This window comes from Aythya marila (genome assembly GCF_965140915.1).
Source record: "Aythya marila genome assembly, chromosome: 20".
In the NCBI taxonomy this organism is placed as follows: domain Eukaryota; kingdom Metazoa; phylum Chordata; class Aves; order Anseriformes; family Anatidae; genus Aythya; species Aythya marila.
Window position 1 is genome coordinate 11,287,650 of NC_139061.1, and position 16,631 is coordinate 11,304,280.

Consider the following 16,631-nt stretch of genomic DNA (forward strand, 5'->3'; position numbering starts at 1 on the left):
CCCCACCCAAGTCCGGTGGCAGCCCCGGCCCCTCGAGGTGCTGGTTCCTCCTGGCCAAGCGCAGCCTGCAGGGGCTGGGGAGCCTCTGAGCTATTTGGGCCCTCACAACCGCACCTTCAAAGCGGAGAGGGGAAGGATATAGCCAGGAGCGCTTAGATTAGCCCTAGCAAGCACATTCAGAAAATATGGCTTTTTAATTAACAGGGTCAAGAGGGAGAGCTTCCCGACCAGCCCGCCCGGGGCTAGAGCCAGACGAGGGGAGCGTGCGAGTCACCAGGACTGGCTCTGCCTGCCAGGGCTCGGCGCAGCTCCTCCGCCTGTGCTGCGGGTTGTGCAACGTGAGGCATCCCTTCCTCAGAGAGATTTCAGAAGAGTAATAACGCAAAGAAAAGGGGATTAACAAATCCAACGCACCAAAACCATTAGGGTTTGCACAGCTGCAGAACAAAACCAGCGGGTACAGGAACGGTGCCCGGCTGTTAGTCTGCACACAGAGACTTGTCAGCACATTGTGTTTTATATATATATAAGATATTGTTTAACAACTGAGCGTTATTGCTATGCATCCATTTCCAGTCTAATCATTAAGCTTTACGAGTCAACATTACACATTGCTTGTTCCATACAAAGCATGTAGGTGTCAGCAGTTACACTCCTCGGTCTATACGTGTCTATGCACAGAGCTATACAGCGCAGGTTTAAGCTACGTTAACCATTTCGCCTCCCAAGGAGTCTGACAGCACGGGACAAATGCAGCCGGCAGGTCACTGCTTCGTCCCCAAGCCGGGGACCCGGGGGTCAGTCAGAGGCTGCCCGCGTCCCTGCTGCCCCCCTGGGCTCGCTGCGTCCAACAGCGGCCGACTTAACAAAATAGGAATGCTGCCTCCTTGCTCCTTTTTTTTTTTTTTTTTTTTTTGATTTTTTTTTGATCTCTGATCATTTTATATAAATACAAAGATTAAAATAATTTATTTCAACATAATTTCTATTACAATCATACAGTGTATTCCCCTCAAAGCAAGTGCACGTATGTATATATGTATATATATTTGTGTATATATAGTACTCTAGAGCTTCCCCTCCAGGAGTAGCAGCAGCAGTGACTGAAGTAGGTGCAGTGCACAGAGCTGGTCCCCAGGCTCGGGGGTGAGGATCCCCCGGGAAGCGCAGGCCTAGCCCCAAACACCTCCATCTCGTAGGCCTGCGGGGGGACCGGGAGGCTCTGCACACCCAAGGGCTGCCAGTGGGGACCCGCGGCGTCCTGCTCCGGGCCCCGCTGCCCTTCCCCGTTCATCCACGCTGCTGGGGTGCTGGGAAGGGCAGAAGTCACGGGGGCACCGGGATGAGATGAGATGAACTCCTCCAGCCAGCTGCTAATTACTGGTGAAGAGGGAGGGATCCTGCAGCTCCCACAGGGTTGCTTCATTTACATTGCTAGGCACTAAAAATGCTGATTGCTAGGAAGGTATTTACAGAGAATAGGAAGGTATTTACACTCCCTCCCCTTTTTAATGCTTAGGTCAGTCACGACCACCATGATTTTAGCAATGATTTTATAATAAAAACGCAACACACTCTGTGTATCGGGATTGTCTAGAAACGAGGGGGAAGGCCGCTGCGCAAACCACAGCCAAAGTAACGCTCGGCTGAACGGCGCAGAGGTTTCTTTACCCTCTCACATTAAAATAAAACCAAGCCTGCAGCACGCAGCCGGGTCCGAGGCCCACGAGGCGCCTCACCACGACACACGCTGCCGCTCGGCCCTGCGGGCAGGCCGCACCAGGGGAGCGCGGCCCAGCCGGGCACAGGCCCCGTGGGCACGGCCTGGCCCTGAGCTGTCCCCAGGGCTGCTGTGTCGGGGGGCTCCTTGCAAATTTGGGGTGTGCTTAGAGATCGGTAACGGCCAGGGGTAGCGCTGGGGGGTGCCTCGCCTCCAAATCCCAGCGTTTCACCGGGCAGGTTCGCGACACAGGCAGAGAAAAGGTGCAAAAGCCGCTCATTTCTGTCCTGCCGGTGCAGAGGGTATGCTTGGGGGCTGTTTGAACCATCCAAAGGGCTGGCCCGGGGACTGTTACTGAGAATCTCGTAAAAGCATTTTAATATATAAACACTGAGCTACAAAAATAGAGACCTCTGACTGCGTGAGCGCTCTGCGGGCGAGCTCGAGGTGGGTTCAGCCCGGCTGCTGCAGGACGGTGCTTTCCAGGGGCTTCAAACTGAACTCGAGGGGATGGGCTCTGAGGCAGCACACGGCTTCCTCCTGCCCGCACCGGGCATCGCCCTGCGGGACACGGGGCCGTGCTGCGCCCTGGGCACTTCGCTCCCAGACACTGCCCCATGTCCCGACAGCGCGAGGCTCAGGGAAGTTAGGGCTGGCACGCGAACCACCTGGCTCCTGGTTACCTGCGGGGCTCCTTAGGTCCCACTGGAGCCCCCAGGCCAGCCCTGCCCCCTGCCCCGCTTCTTCCTGTCCCAGTTTCTGCTCGTCCACATTTAGGGTACACCTCTGCTTCAGAGCAGCTGAAGCCGTTGGTTTGGTCTGAAGTCAGGCGAGGCAGAAGGGGCCAACACTGAGTGCTGGCACAAGCCGTGGTGCTGGGAGGGAGGACGGGCAGTGTGGGAGGACAGCCGGCAGCCCCACGGTGCCTCTTCCTGCTGCTCCCCAGAGCCCGGCTCAGGGAGCTGCAGCACCCAAGGGACGCGGGCGAGGCGGACTGTGCAGCCTGTGCTCCTCACGGGGCTGCCCCTGCGGCTGGTCCTGCCCCAGCAGGGCGGTGGTGCACGAGATCCCACCTTCACCAGCGTCTTGCTGACGTGGTTATTGTCTGTGGTGAAAAACCAACACCTGGCCATGGGAGCAAGCAACAAACACAGTGCTGGTGCATGGCCAGAGCCTGCCCATCGCAGGTGATGTGAGTCAGGAACCTGCTCCAGCAGCACGGGAGGAGCAGCGCCGGGTGCTGCAAGCGGGCGCCTTCCAGCTTGTGGGTCATCTCCATCGGCCTTGTCCCAGCCTGCCAGGTGCATGTAACGTGGGGGAAATCCGTGTGACAGTCAGACAAATCCCGCAGAGGGGAGTGGTGACTTGGGACATGGCTGGCACAGCTGCACCGCCCTGCGGAGGGGGAAAACCCCTCTGGTGCCAACGGGGCCGACTGTCACTGGCAACCCCTGGGCACCGAGGGCTGTGCTGGCGGTGTCTGTGCCCCTCCAGCCCAGCCCAGCCGGGGGTGCCTGAAGCAGGGCTGTGCTGAGCCCTGTGCCAAGCCACGGGTCTTTCTGCTGTGCACCCGGTACCCCAGGCCTGGGGAACACGACCAGCGTCTTCTCCAAGGAACAGCAGCAGCAGGAACAGGAGGATCTGCTTGTCTTGGAAACACTACTTTTCTGCCTTTCTTCCCCTGGAAGCTCTGGACAGCTGCTCAGCTGTTCCCCCTTGGCAAGCCTCATGCAGCATCACCACACCGTGCTCTCCGTGCCCCAGCACCGCGGGCTGCTCAGCGGGGAGGGGGTGCGGGCAGGGCACCCACCTTCCGCTGCCTCCTTCCCCTCCCGGGGGACAGGGGCAGCAACCTCGGCCGGCGCCCACCTCAGTGCCGCCGGGCTCAGCGCCTTCCCGGCCGCTCGGGCCGTGCCCACCCCTGGCCGCCTACTCCCGGGCCCGGGCTCCGTGGGGCCCAGACCCTGGCCGCTTGCTGGGCTCGCCCTTGGCTGGCCGGGCTCTGGCTGCGGGCTCCTGGGGGGGTGGCCGGGGGGACCTCTGCACCCGGGGGGCCGCAGCGGTGCTGGCCGTGCCCCGGGCCTCGGCGGGGGGCTCCGGTGGGCGCTGTGGGGCGGGCGGCCGTGTGGTGTAGAGGAAGAGGGCCGGGTCGGGCATGGCGTCGTGCTCCTCACGTGCGGGGTCCCTGGGGTGGGCACCATCCCCGGGAGGGCGCCGTGGGTGCGCCCGGTGGCCGCGGCGCCGGGGCCTGGCCTCGGGCGGGGGCTGCTCGGCGGGCGGCCGCCCGCTGGCGCGGGGTCCCGGCAGGCGCTGGGCAGTGGCGTGCAGCTGCAGGGAGAGGTAGGCGGCCGCCTCCGTCTGCTTCTGCAGCTCAGTGTCGAGGATGGTGACGCGGTGGCTCCGCCGCTTCAGCTCCTCCAGGAACCTGCGCTCCTTGTTGCGGAGGCTGGAGCGCAGCGCGGCCACCAGGGTCTCCTTGTGGCGCAGCTCCTTGCGCAGCTCCAGGTTGTCCTTCTCCTTCTCCTGCAGCTGGGCTTCCATCGCCCGGCACCTCTCCTCCAGCTCCCGGTCCAGCACGTCTGCAGGGCAAGGCATGGGGGGTTAGGAAGAGGCAGGAGTGGCTCTGCCCAGCAGACAGAGCAGTTCCCCACGTGGGGGTGGCTGTGAGGGCACCAGACCCAGGGGCATGGTTCAGTGGGATGCCGGCACGTCCATGCTGTGCCACCGGGCTGCTCAGGTGCTTTTGGAAACCGTGGCCCGAAAACTCCCCGTGGGCAGCCCACCAGCACATGCAGCCCTTCCCTGTGTTCCGGGGCAAGGCACGAGATCCCCTCTCGATGGGGCTAGTGTACAGGCTGGGACAGAGGAGAAAAACCCAGCAGCAAAGCAATCAACCCAATTTATTGAGTGCTGTTGCCCTCATGCCAAGAGACTGCAGAGCCAGATTAGAGGATAGAGGATGCTAATCCAGGATTACCAGGCAGTCGAGCCATGCTCAGCTGAGGGCCCAGGGAGAAACAGACATACATGCATGTGGCTATTTGTACGGGGGCACGTAAATGTGTTCATTTATTTACGGACACCCAGGAGGAGCCAGGCGCTGCAGCCGAAGCAGCCCTGGGTGCTCCCCACACAGGCGCTGCCCCGCGTCCCCAGCGCCTCGCCCCGCTGTCCCACCCTTGGCTTGGCCTCCGCCTGGTGACGCCAGGGCCCTGCAGGGGCGGCCGGTTCCAGGTGCGAGTGGAAGCGCCCGTGAGCAGCAGCGATCCCGCTGGCACGCAGCGCCCCGGCAGCACAGGGATGTGCCCGCAGTTGCCTACAGGCAGCCGTGGGGTCGGGAGCTGGGGTGCAGCCCCAGGCTGGGCGTGAGGCAGAGGACAGGAGGAGAGGGACCCTGCCGCTGCCGGGCTATGCTCAGTTCCTCCCCGTGCTGCAGCCGTTCTCCAGAAGGAAAACCTTTTCCGAAAACAGTTCCCAAGAAGGGTGGCGTGTGCTCAGAGGGAACTGCTGCGCCGCCTCTGGCTGCCCACCCCCTGCAGGGGCTGCGGGCTCACCGCTCCCCATCCTCCGGGGTGTGCTGGGCTCCGGTGAGGTGGGGCGAGGAGGTTGGGGGTGCCCCTTGGCAGCTCCCCAGCAGGGGGGCTCCGGAGCCGGGGCTGCGGCAGCACCGCCCAGCGCAGGCAGCAGGCAGCCAGCTCCTCTCCTGGCTGCGATGCACTCACCACGCCGTCACCCCCGGTTGCTGGCGCCTGACCTGTTCGTCTTCTTCTGCTGCCGGCAGCAGCTGGCTGCCAGCGACGGGGCGCTGACGGGACTTGTTGAAGCAGAGGCGCTGCTCCGAGTGGCAGGTTCCCCGCGGCTCCCACCCGCCACCTCTCCCTACACCCCGCAAGTGATGGGTGCCCTCCCTGCCCCGGCCCTGCTGAGTCACGCCGGTGGCACCCAAAAAAGTGTGATTTCACACCAGCCCTGCACGCTGCTCCCGAGCACCCTGCACCGCTCCAGCCAGCCTGCGTGGGCCCCGTGGCAGCTCCAGCCACGGCTCCCTCACCTGCCTGCAGGGGCACAGCACCGGCCACCCCCCACACACCCACCCTGCCTTCTGCTCCCCCATAGCAGCATCAAGAGACTGCCTTTAGTAACTGTCCATCCGTAGAGCAATTTGGGTAACAAAACTTTGCATTTCCCTACTCCCTTCTGCCCAATGATCCTGATGGGAGGAGCGGCTGGGGACAGGGCTTGGGGAGCACCGCAGCCACAGCGGGACATCTCTCAGGGCTCCTCCAGGCAGCCTTCAGGACACGCAGCGGCCCACTGAGGTATGAGGACTCCCTGTATGAGGACAAGCCCTGCCCCATGGCCACAAGTGTCCCCAGGGGGACCCAGCTCTGCGCCAGGCGAGGTGCCCCCGGCAGGCCGGGCTGTGAGCCCCTCCACGCAGCCCTCCCGTGGGGCCGAGGAGGGCAGCGCCCGTCACTGGGACCAGCGCAGCGCACACGGCATGCCCAGGCGCGCTCCCGTGGCTGTGGAAGAGCTCTGCTTTTTATGATACGCTTTGCAACCACTTTATGGCTTCAGCTCTTAAGTGTCTTCTGCAGAGGAAAAATGCTTTCTAATGAGATCTTAAGGGAGGCAGCTGCACGCGGTAATTATTACATGAGTGGCATTTGAAGAGCGATCATTTGATGGCATCTTAATTTAGGTTGTTGCCCCATAAATGTAGCAAATGTGCTCGTACTCCTGAGCTGTTAAAAGGCTGAAGGATGGGCAGAGACCTGCAGGCGGTGCTCACTGTAGATGGTCCCTGCAGCGCGGGCAGGCTCGCGGGGCTGGGCCCCAGGAGAGGAGGTGGCCACGAGGCTGGGGCAGTAACACCAGGAAGGAGAGCCCGGGGCGGTGCTGGGGGATGCGTTTCTGCAGGGCCTGGGCAGGGGCAGCACGGGCACCCCCCTCGCCACCGACCCACACCAGGACCCAGGGGTCAGCACACTGAGAAATGCGCCTTGGCAGCTCCGCAGCGCTGCTGCCGGCCCACGAGGCTCATGCCAGCCGCTCGCAGACATTCAGGGTGCAGCAGCAATTCTCTCCCCCTTAGTTTGGAAGGTGGGAGATCATTTTGCGGGTCATAGTGAGGAACTGGTGGTGCCGTCAGGATGGTGAGAGGAGCTCAGGGGGTAACTGATAACACCCTTGTTTGCTTTTTCCTGGGGCTCAAGGCTTGGCAGGCTTTGAGACGCTCCCTGGGGGTCCGTGGACTACCCCTAAGGGCTCTGTGTAAGGGGATTAGCAAAGCAAACCCTATGGATGCTTGCTTTCACATGCAAAACCCTTTTTTTTTCTTTTTTTGCACAGACATTTGAGGCCGTTTAATCTCGGTGCTAAGAGGCTGTGAACTGTGCAGGTGGGCTTCCCAGCCGCCCCCAGCCCCACCACCCCCTGAGGACAAGGGACCCCACGCCCCCAGGCTCCGTGCAGGCACCCCGCACACCCCACTGAGCGCATGCAAACCGAGATCCTACCTTGCTGGCGGGCTTCCAGCTCTTTCATTTCAAGGTCGTGGGTCAGCTCTAGGAGAGAAACCAAACGGGGATGAGCCCGAGCCCCTGCCCCTGCTTCCCCTCTCCTGCCGCCCGTGCTGCCGGGGCTGAGCCCTGGCTCCTCTGCCCGGCCACGGCGCCCGCCCCAGCGCTCGCAGCCGCTCCCAAGCCCGGTGCCTGGAGTCCGTGGGTTGTGAGGCAGCCTCGGGACCTGCAGCAGCCCCGCTCCTGGATGTGACTGGTGCAGCTGCAGGTCCTGCCCCAGCGCAGGCTCCCTCACACCCATGGGGCCTTTTTTTTTTTTCTTTGGAACCATTTTCGGTGCTTTAAATCAGGGCAAAGAGCAAAGCAACGGACTGAAAATAGACCAAAGTGTAAACTGCTGCCTGAAGTATTTCATAATTTACAGCTTCCAGCCTGCTCTCTCTGCCTCTGCACATTATGCAAGCGGGACGTCCTTGTCCCTGCACTGTGCCTGGAGCAGGGCGCTGCTGCAGCACCGCGTACCCCACAAAATCCTCTTCAGACCCATCACCCCATGCAGCCAAAGGGCTGAGCTCTCCCCCAGGGTCCCCAGCCCCAAAGCACCCAGGGCTCATACAGCAGCTCAGGGACCTGCTGGAGCTCGCCTTTAACCTGCAAATATTTACAATTTCTTTTGGATTAATATGACAGACTACTGGACTAGCAGCAGCTAAGAGAGGAGAAGGAAGGAGCTAACAGCTGTAGTCTGTCATTTTGGAGCTCTTTTTTTTTCTGAATATGAATTCAAATGGTTAATCTTTGCCCTACATTTTTCTTTTAATCTGCTTTCGTGTTGACTCTAATCCTCGTCACTGCCATCCTTCTGAAGCGAAATGCTTGGCTCAGGCTCCTCTGCCCGTCTGTCTTGGAAAACAAATCTGTAGTGAGAATGCAGAAGTGACTGAGAACGTAATGCAATTTCTGGAAAGCTTTCAGCACTCCTGACTGCCCCATTGGAAATCAATGGCAGCTGTGTTATTTTTCTGAAGCTAAAATAATGGGTTTGGAGTCTCAGAGATATTCCAAACGAAACCTAAAGCAGTCTCCCGTTTGAGCAGACAGCGTTGCTCTGCTGCATAACGCACAGAGCGGGCTCCTTGCTGCTGGGCCAGTCGTGGGGGTGCTGCAAACCCCCGCTGGCTGCGGGCTGGATGTGTACGGTGGCAGCTCTGCCCCGGCTGCTCTGCCCCGGCCTTGCCACAGCGGGACGTGGCCGTGCCCTGGAGGGGCCGCAGCCCGCTCCAGCTCCATGTTCCTCACCCCTCGCCCACCTCCAAGGGGCTCCCCCCGCCTCCTGGCACCCCACCGGGCGCTGTGGTTGCGCTCTGCAGTGTCCAGGACGCCCTCACCGTGCCCAGGGCCATGCGGTCCCAGAAGTGGGACTCCATCCATGCCCTCGGGAGCAGCCGGGGCCCGCAGGGTCTCTGCTGCCCTCTGGACAGCAGGATGCTCCTGTACGCAGGTAGACGTGGGGGAGAGCGGAGGGGCTGCCAGCGCCTTCTCTGCTGCACGTTGCTGATCCACCACGCTGCCTCCACGGATTCCCTCCTGGAAACCCGGCTCTGCTTCCTGCACGAGCTTCCCCTCCTGTTGTTCTGCTAACACTGGGGAACATGCTAATTATTGCCACAAGAGTTGAGCTCATCTTCCAGTAAAAGGAGAAACAGAAGAGTCTGAAAGAATCTATTGCTATTTCTGCTGTGTTTATGCTTCGCAAATAAAATGGGAGTGGGAGGAAAGCCAACTCTGCTCTGTAACGTGAAGTTTATTCCAATAAATGAATCATACCACACTGTTCTTCACTGCATTTATCTTCCTGTAAGCGCTGCGACTGTGGATGCTGGGCTGCAGGGCTTCGCTAGGGCCGGCTTCCCAGCTGACCCCCCGCAATATCTGCGGCCCCGCCGGCCCCTTCCTCCCACCCGTGCTGCTGGGGGAGCGGTGTGGAGCCCAGCAGGTGCTGGAGCCCCCTCCCCAGCTTGCCTTTGTCCCGCTGCCCCACAGCAGCACTGGGTGGCGGAGGCTGCAGAGGACAGAGCACAGCCTGTGCCAGCCCAGGTCCTGAGGCAGAAAAGCTGTGGGTTTATCTACTCAGAGAAGGTCCCTTATGAGCACAGCTATTCTGCTGCCAGATCCAGCCCGGTCTGGTGCTGTGTGCCCTGCGCAGCCCCCCTGGGGTCACCTCGTGTGGCACCACTTGGCTCCCTCCCCGAATAGGGCCCCAGCACCCTGACACTGCCAGGGCTTTGTCAGAGGGCAGCAGCAACACAGAAATCCACTGGGGGCTGGGCTGGCAGCGATGCTGCTCGGACACCGAGGTCACGGTGCAAAAATCCAAGGTCTAAACAGCAGATCAGGTGCAGCAATGAGCTACGCACCTGGACCAGATGGGGAAGTGCTGAGTGACCAGTTCACCTCTCATGCAAACTGCATCGCAGGGGATGGCACGGAAGACGTGACCAAAGTCATCCCAGAGCTGCATAGGAGTTCTGCCCCCATTGCTCCTAGCAGAAAGGCGCTGCAGAACTACACATCATGCTCATGGCACAGCACTCATCCGGCCCCACGGTGCTGCCAGTCGGCGCGGCTGGGAAGAGCCGATTGCAAACAACAGACGTGGACGGGGCCATCTCTGCCACGGGTGGCTCTGAACCCCTCAGCGTGATTCAGGCCTGAGAACCCCGCTGTCTCATACTGCCTCATCCTCAGCCTTCCAGATATTAAAAGAAATGAAACACAACAGACAAAGCTGGGGAAGGACGGGGAATAAACCGACAATTTTAGCAATGCCGTCATGTCTCTTTCCCAGGAACCAGTGAGGACGAGAAGCTGGAAGACAATGAGTAATTCGCTGCAGCTGAATTATTGATGAGAGCGCCGGGATGGATTTCAGTGGCAGGCAGAGCAGGGTCGCTGCTGGGCGAGGGGTTTTGTGGGAGAGCCCCCACACCGTGGGGACCTGCCCCCAGCCCAGGCTCCCCAGGGGCCAGGAGGGCGGCAGTGCCTCTGCAGCCCTGCGTGGAGCCGTGCTCCTGGCTGGGAGTGGATGTGCTGGTGCCGTGGGTTCAGCGCTCACACAGCACCGGGCAGCAGACACGGGCACTACCAACAGCATCATTGCTGAGCTGCTCCGGGCTGGGCCGGCAGGAAAGAGGGGATTTCACAGCTCCAAATAACAGAAAATAATGCACAGTAACAAGATAGAAACAAGAAAATCACATTCCCCTGGTTCTGAAAGTGACTTTGGCACAATCCCGTGCACCCCCATCATCGGTGTTCAGCCCTTTTCCTTCCCTTCATCTACCAGCATCAGGGAGAAAGGAAGAACTGCTTTTACATTTTAACAAACAAAATACCATTGAGGGCACAAATCATAGAAAGAAAAGTCAGGACCACCTTGCTGGCTGATGCTTGGGTTTCTTTTCCTTTCCTTAGCCCAGCGAACACCTCCAGGGGAGCGACTACTGCAGTCAAACTACGGCTGGGTGTGGGCGCACGGCCTGGGGAGAGCGCTGAGCTGGTGGGGCTGATCCTGTTTCAGAAGCCTGCCCCAAGCACTGAGTTAAAACGAAGGAAGAGGGTCCTAATTACGGATTATGAACACGGACTCCTCTCCTATTACCCGCTTTCCTGACACCGGGGCAGACGGCGCCCGGCGGGAGGGGAGGCACCAGGCGCTCACCTGAGCAGTGCTTCTGCAGGCGGAGGATCTCCAGGTGCAGGTCGTGGAGCAGCTCCATCTGCTCCTTCTTCAGGAAAGCGATGTGCCGCTGCACGCTCTGGATCTGGCGCTCCAGGGACACGGTCTCCATCGCAACCGAGCTCGCGGTCCACGCCTGCGGGGAGAGGAGGCGGCCTGCCGTCAGACAGCAGCGGCACCGCAGCACCCCGGGAGCGGAGCCGGTCCCGGAGCCCCTGCGGGAGGCAGAGCCGCCGGGCACCGCGGGCACCTGCTCCCCGCTGTCCCCCCCAGGGATGTGGCTGCGGGCAAGGCGGTTCCGTGCAGGGGCTGTGACCCCGCCGGGGGTCCCGCAGGAGCAGCCCCCGAGTCCCCGCACGGCCCCATCCCCGGTGCCAGCTCTCGCTGTGTGCTGGAGAGCTCTGATGCTGCACAAACAGAAAGCGCTGCCGTACGGATGCGTGTGTTGAAACAGCTCGCTTCTATTTTAAATTTGGCCCTGGGAAATCTGTTTTATCGCTGAGCAGGATTACATCTGGGACAGGATTGCTTCCTGCTCCCCCCACGGTCCCCAGGTGGGAGCCACACCAGCGCTGATCTGGGCTGTCACTTGGCAAGCCACGTATTACAAAGCAGCAACTGCAGCAGCAGATCTAGCACATGAAAAATACAATATGCTCGGTCTAATCCAATCAGCGTTACATGGCGAGGAGCTTCGCGCTGCCTTACAGCCAAAGGAACATCTTCACTGGTAATGCACCCGACAGACGTGCTGCTGCCAGCTCCGCGCCCGGAGCTTGGCCCCAGGGTGCAGGAGTTCACAGCGCGGTAATTGCTCCGTGAAGCAGCCACGTGAGCTGCCCACCTGCACCGGGGAGATAAAAATAAACCTCTGGAAGAATCCTTAATTCTGGGAAATACCATTTTGTGTGGATGTGGAATCCGTCCTTATCCCAAACACCGAGCCTGGGAGAAGGGGAACCTGCAGCAAGCTGCTGGACAGGCTGGGATGTTTTTGCCAGGAAGCCCAAGGACAGCACGCTCCATCCTGCCACTGCTACTGCCATCTCCTCGTTCACTCACATCTGATTTTGTGTTTCTCTCGATACGAACTTGAAGACTAAGCAAGTGCTTTAGCTCACGTTTATGAGCAAACCCAGTCCTTTAATGTAGCACATTTTAAGCTAATTTCCACAGCCTAAACCAAATCAAACCCCATTTAAGCTTGATTCCAAAGCAAGTCATCTTGGCAGAGTTCCTAGCTCAAAGCTTTGTTCTTGCCAAGGCCTCCAAAGGTTTGTGGAAACCTTAAGATCAGGTCTCCTATTTCATGAGAAGGGAAGGGGCCGCAGTGAGGCTCCAACCCTGGGAGCACCTTCCCCACTGCCCCTGCTGTGGGGGCATTGCCTGCGGCAGCCCCAGCCCCCGGGGACCTGCTCCTCCTGCCCCCATGGAAGGTGATGCACTGCCAGCCCACCTCACAGAGCTACAGCCACCAAGAGATACACAGGGAATTTTTAGCTCATTTAAAGCTGAATTTATTTAAGCCTATAAATTCCTTATTTATAGGAAACAGCTGCAGGGCTTGGAACAGCGCTGATGTCCTGTAGCTGCCCCCTTCTCCCAGCCCTGGTGTAAAACCCCCCAGCACAGCAGTGCTGCTTTCTTCATGGGGGTGCTGTGGTGGGGGGGGGGCTCTGCTTGCACAGGGTGCTGCCCCCCTACGTGTGTACAGCTGGGATCTGCATGGCCCTCTGCCTGCTGTGGGGCTGGGGTTGGGGTCCCGGTGGTGTACGGCCAGGGTGCTTGGAGCCAGCTCTGGCACAAGCTGGGTTCTGCTGTGGCCGTCTCCTGCACTGGGGGTACGGGCCTCAAACTGGAGCCGTGTGAGGGGCTCGGGGCCCTCGCTGTGGTCTGTGAGGCTGCAGGAATCTGGCTAAAGCCTGAAATAAGGAAAGCGTGTTATGTGAACTGGCTTTGGCATATGTGGTGGATTGTTATCGGCTATTTTCATGCCTCAGGGAGCTGTTTCTAGTGGCACAATAATGACATGCCCGGTTTTAGGATGGATCTGCTCTTCAGGGAATGAAATGCTCCAAACACTCAATGCATGAATGCTATAGAAAAGCACAAAAAGGCTGGTGTGATACATAAAAGCAACAGATATAGAGGTCCTGCTCCTCGTTTAAGCACTTATTGTGAGAGGTATGATTTATACCAGCTTAAAGCTTCCCTGTGGAACAATGTCATGTAAGTGGAAATTGCCCTGAATTGGCCCTCCTGTTCCTGCCTGCCTGGATGTAAGGTTCATGTGCTCAGTTCAAAGCAACCAGGGGCATTGCTGGGACCTCAAGGGACTTGTAGGCCCTCAGTGTTTGTCATTTCAAAGTGGATTTTGGGGGAAAAAATATTGCTCTAGACTTAACATCCTAATCACTCCCATTCTTCTGAATGGCATCATGACGGTTTTGAAGCCTTGTAGGTTAGTTAACTTTTCCTGATGACATCTTAATTAACAGACAAGGTTAAAAGGTCTGTATCCTAATGACTTCCAAGAGAGCTGGCACTTGTTCTGCGTGATGTGAGATGGCAATGAAAGGAGCTGATGCTGGAGGGCGAGGTTACTCGTGCCTTCGCAGTGTGCCCTTCTGCAGCCCTGGTGGCGGGGGGGCTGGGGAAGGTGTGCCCCCGCTTCGGAGCAGTTTCTTTAAGGAAGGGGAGGAACCTTTTCTCTGGAAGTGTCAGAAAGTAGGTTGGACAAAGCCCTGGAGGATACGTAGTGCTATTTTCAAGCACTTTGTTCCGTCTGGTTGAGATGTGTTTGGTAGAAATGGCTGGGATCTTTCCACTGAACTTTTCCTCCCCTCCTTTAGGTGGAAAACTATCCATTTATTAACTTAGCATTCCACACGGATCTTGAGCCCTGAACTTTGAAAACCCTGACTCCCCTGGGACTGGTTTCCCCAGTTATGGAGCTTTTCAGAGCCCACAGCTTGGCAGGGATTTCTTCAGCGCCCACCTGAATGCTTCTCCTTTCTTGACTCGGGGGAGCTGTGGGGCTGCCACAGGGTACATGCGTGCAGCCTCCAGCAGCCCCGTGGCTGTCAGCAGGCAGCACAGACACGAGGCGCGATCCAGAGCCATGGGCAGGGGCTGTGGGAATGCCCCGGGCAGGAGGTGCCTCTCCCCCAGCCCCTGCCCCCCTGTGGAGTGGAGCAATGGTGCCACCCAGCAGCTACCTGGCATCTCTGGGGTACAGGTGATGATGCAAGAGCCAAGAGCTATTGGGGAAGCTGTGATTTAGTTGTGGAGCTTCAATAGCACCTGTAAGCTGCTCAAGCATTTCCGATGTTAGTGGCTGTGAACGAACCTTTGCCTTGCCGGGAGGTCCCCACTCAGTACCCAAAAGAACTTCTAAACCGAACTCTCAGCAACTTGTTTTCCCTCCGTTGCTTTTGAAGTTAAGCGGAGATTGCAGCTGCATTGTGAGTGTTTAGTTTGCGGTGCCTCTGGTCATTTCACACAGCGAAATCACTTGGGAGGTGTCAGGAGTTAATAAGGGTTATTTGCTGCTGCTGCCGGCCGACCTCATAACGTGCTACAGAGCCATCCTGTCTGCCAGCTGATGGCCCTGCAGCCTGTGGGTGAGGCAGGGCAGGAGCCTTCAGCCCGACACGAGGCAGAGCACGGTCACTGGGGGTGCTGAGCACCAGCGCCTCGCCTCAGGAGCACAGCTCCCCATGGGATGGCTGCACTGCTCCGAGCAATGCGAGGGGCTGGGAGTGAGCCGCTCCCATCCCTCCCTCGTGGCTTCAGCCGTGACTTTGTGCTTCCAGGCTGGGGCTAAGCTGCCGAAGCAGCTGCTGGTGGGAGGCCTCATGGGGCTGTGCACTGCGGGGCTTGGGGGAGTCACTTGCTGTAAAAGCCCGAGGGTAGGCAGTGCTCCCCTCAGTCTGAAGGAGCTCGGTGCCTTGTTTCTGCTACCTGCGTGTGCACAGCTGGAGAGGAGGCACCCACTGGAGTGGCAGCCGCCCCCGGAGCTGCCCCTGTCCCTGCAGGGCTGTGCCTGTGCGGCCGTCCCTGGTTTGCTGGGGTGTCAGCCCCATGTGTGCCTAGGACTGCTCTGAAATATGTGCCACTTGGGTGCATCCACCCCGCCACTACTTTCCTGCCAACCTCAAACCTGTGCCTCTTCAGAAAGCTCCGGGATGTGGCCAAGCACTCCTGGGTCTTGCTGGCCATGCCTCGGGAGGCACCGGGTGCCATGCTACGGATGAGGCACCCAAACATCACCAGGCATTCAAGGGACTTTGCTCTCCAAGCCCGGGCAAGGTGCTGACGGGGAGTGTGGCGGCTCTGGGCTCAGTCCCCACCAGTTTCCCAAGCTGGGTACGGCCGTGAGCACTGAGCCTTCTCGTGGTGCTGCCCTCCACCTCCACAACGGAGCGTGCTTTACCTCCCTCCAACACTACGCTGCAGCCTTCGGGACAGAGGGCACTGGGAATGCTGATCTCAGCAGGGTGTTTCAAGTACTGCTGGAAGCTTGGTGAGGTTTGCAGTTTCATCCCAATTTATCAGAGTTCTTATTTCTCTAAAAACAAAGCGAGTTAACCTCTCAAAGTAACTACAATGAGCAACTGCTCCCAGTCTGCTCAGAGCTGATCTCCAGCTCATGGACAGCTCGTCTGAGGATTTGCTTCTGAGGCCAAACTGCGCTGGAGTCTGCACGTCAGTCCGAATCCCAGAGCTGTGACCTCAGAAAGCGACCTCGGCCCCTGACGATGCCTTCCAGAGGCAGGGGTGGTTTTGCATCTGTGCATAGCCCAGCACAAACGCGGTCACGCAAAGATGCAGTCTCTGCTCACATCATTTTTCCTCATAAAGGGCAAATTACCTGGGGAGGCTGAGGGCGCAAACAAGGTTTGCAGGGACAGGTCGATGATTTATCCCGCTGTGGCTCCAGCACACGCAGGGCAGCTCACGGCCACGCCGCAGCCACCCGCGCCGCTCGTCGCTCCTGGTCTCAACGCAAGCCAAACTTCGCAGTGCTGCTGCGGGCGGGAGGGCTGCGCGGCGAGGGGAGCGCGGAAACTTGCGGAAGGTCACGGAGCGGCGGGGCCGGGAGGGGAGACCGGGGGGGGAACCGCGGCCTGGGGGGAGTCGCCGGGAGCGGCCCCGGGGCTCGGCAGCACCGCGCAGCGCCCCCCCCGCCGGCACCGAGCGCAGCCTGGGCCCGATGCGAGCGGCACCGGCGGCGCCCGAATCCGGCCGGGGGGGGCGGGGGGGTGCCGGGGGCCGTCCCGTGCTGCCCCCGCGGCTCCGGGGGCGCTGCCGGCGGGGCCGGGCCCGGTGCGGGCCGCGCTCGGCGTCTCCGCGGGGCCCCCCCGTGCGCTGCGCCCCGCGATGCCGCCCCCACCCCCCCGCTGCCGCCCCCCCCCACCCCTCCGCCGCCGCCTCCTCCTTACCTCCGGGGAGCGCCGCGGCCCCGCGGGGCGCCCGCTGGGCGTCATGGGGCCGGGCCGGGGCCGGGCCGGGCCGCGCCGGGGCCGGGCCGGGGCCGCTCCGGGCTCCCCGCGCTGCCCGCGCTGCCTGCGGCGGCCCCGCCTCGCCCGGCCCGGCCCGGCCCCGCCGCCCGCCCGCAGCCGTAAACAGGCGGCAACGTGACCGGAAC

General features: G+C 60.2%; 1 protein-coding gene across 3 annotated transcripts; it reads right to left on the minus strand.

Annotated features, from left to right (window-relative positions):
• Window positions 1–205: 205 nt before the first annotated feature.
• On the minus strand, window positions 206–16,570 carry CCDC92B (coiled-coil domain containing 92B). Of its 3 annotated transcripts, none has more exons than XM_082776105.1 (5): window positions 16,426–16,542; window positions 15,855–16,011; window positions 10,964–11,117; window positions 7,240–7,287; window positions 206–4,299 (listed from the first exon to the last, which is right to left on the minus strand). In XM_082776105.1, the coding sequence occupies exons 3-5, from the start codon at window positions 11,091–11,093 to the stop codon at window positions 3,650–3,652; spliced, it is 828 nt and encodes a 275-aa protein (XP_082632231.1). In that variant the 5' UTR covers window positions 11,094–11,117; window positions 15,855–16,011; window positions 16,426–16,542; the 3' UTR covers window positions 206–3,649. The 3 variants fall into 3 exon arrangements, with proteins under 3 accessions (XP_082632231.1, XP_082632230.1, XP_082632229.1); XM_082776104.1 differs by having other exon boundaries at window positions 15,855–16,026; window positions 16,426–16,489; XM_082776103.1 differs by lacking the exon at window positions 15,855–16,011 and having other exon boundaries at window positions 16,426–16,570.
• Between the last annotated feature and the right edge of the window lie 61 nt (window positions 16,571–16,631).

Coding starts and splice junctions, on each gene's coding strand:
- CCDC92B (XM_082776103.1), bottom strand. CDS start 16,470: ATGACGCCCAGCGGGCGCCCCGCGGGGCCGCGGCGCTCCCCGGAG. Junction 11,118..16,425: donor GGCCGCGGCGCTCCCCGGAG/GTAAGGAGGAGG, acceptor CTCTCCCCGCAG/GCGTGGACCGCGAGCTCGGT. Junction 7,288..10,963: donor CCTGCAGAAGCACTGCTCAG/GTGAGCGCCTGG, acceptor TTTCTCTCCTAG/AGCTGACCCACGACCTTGAA.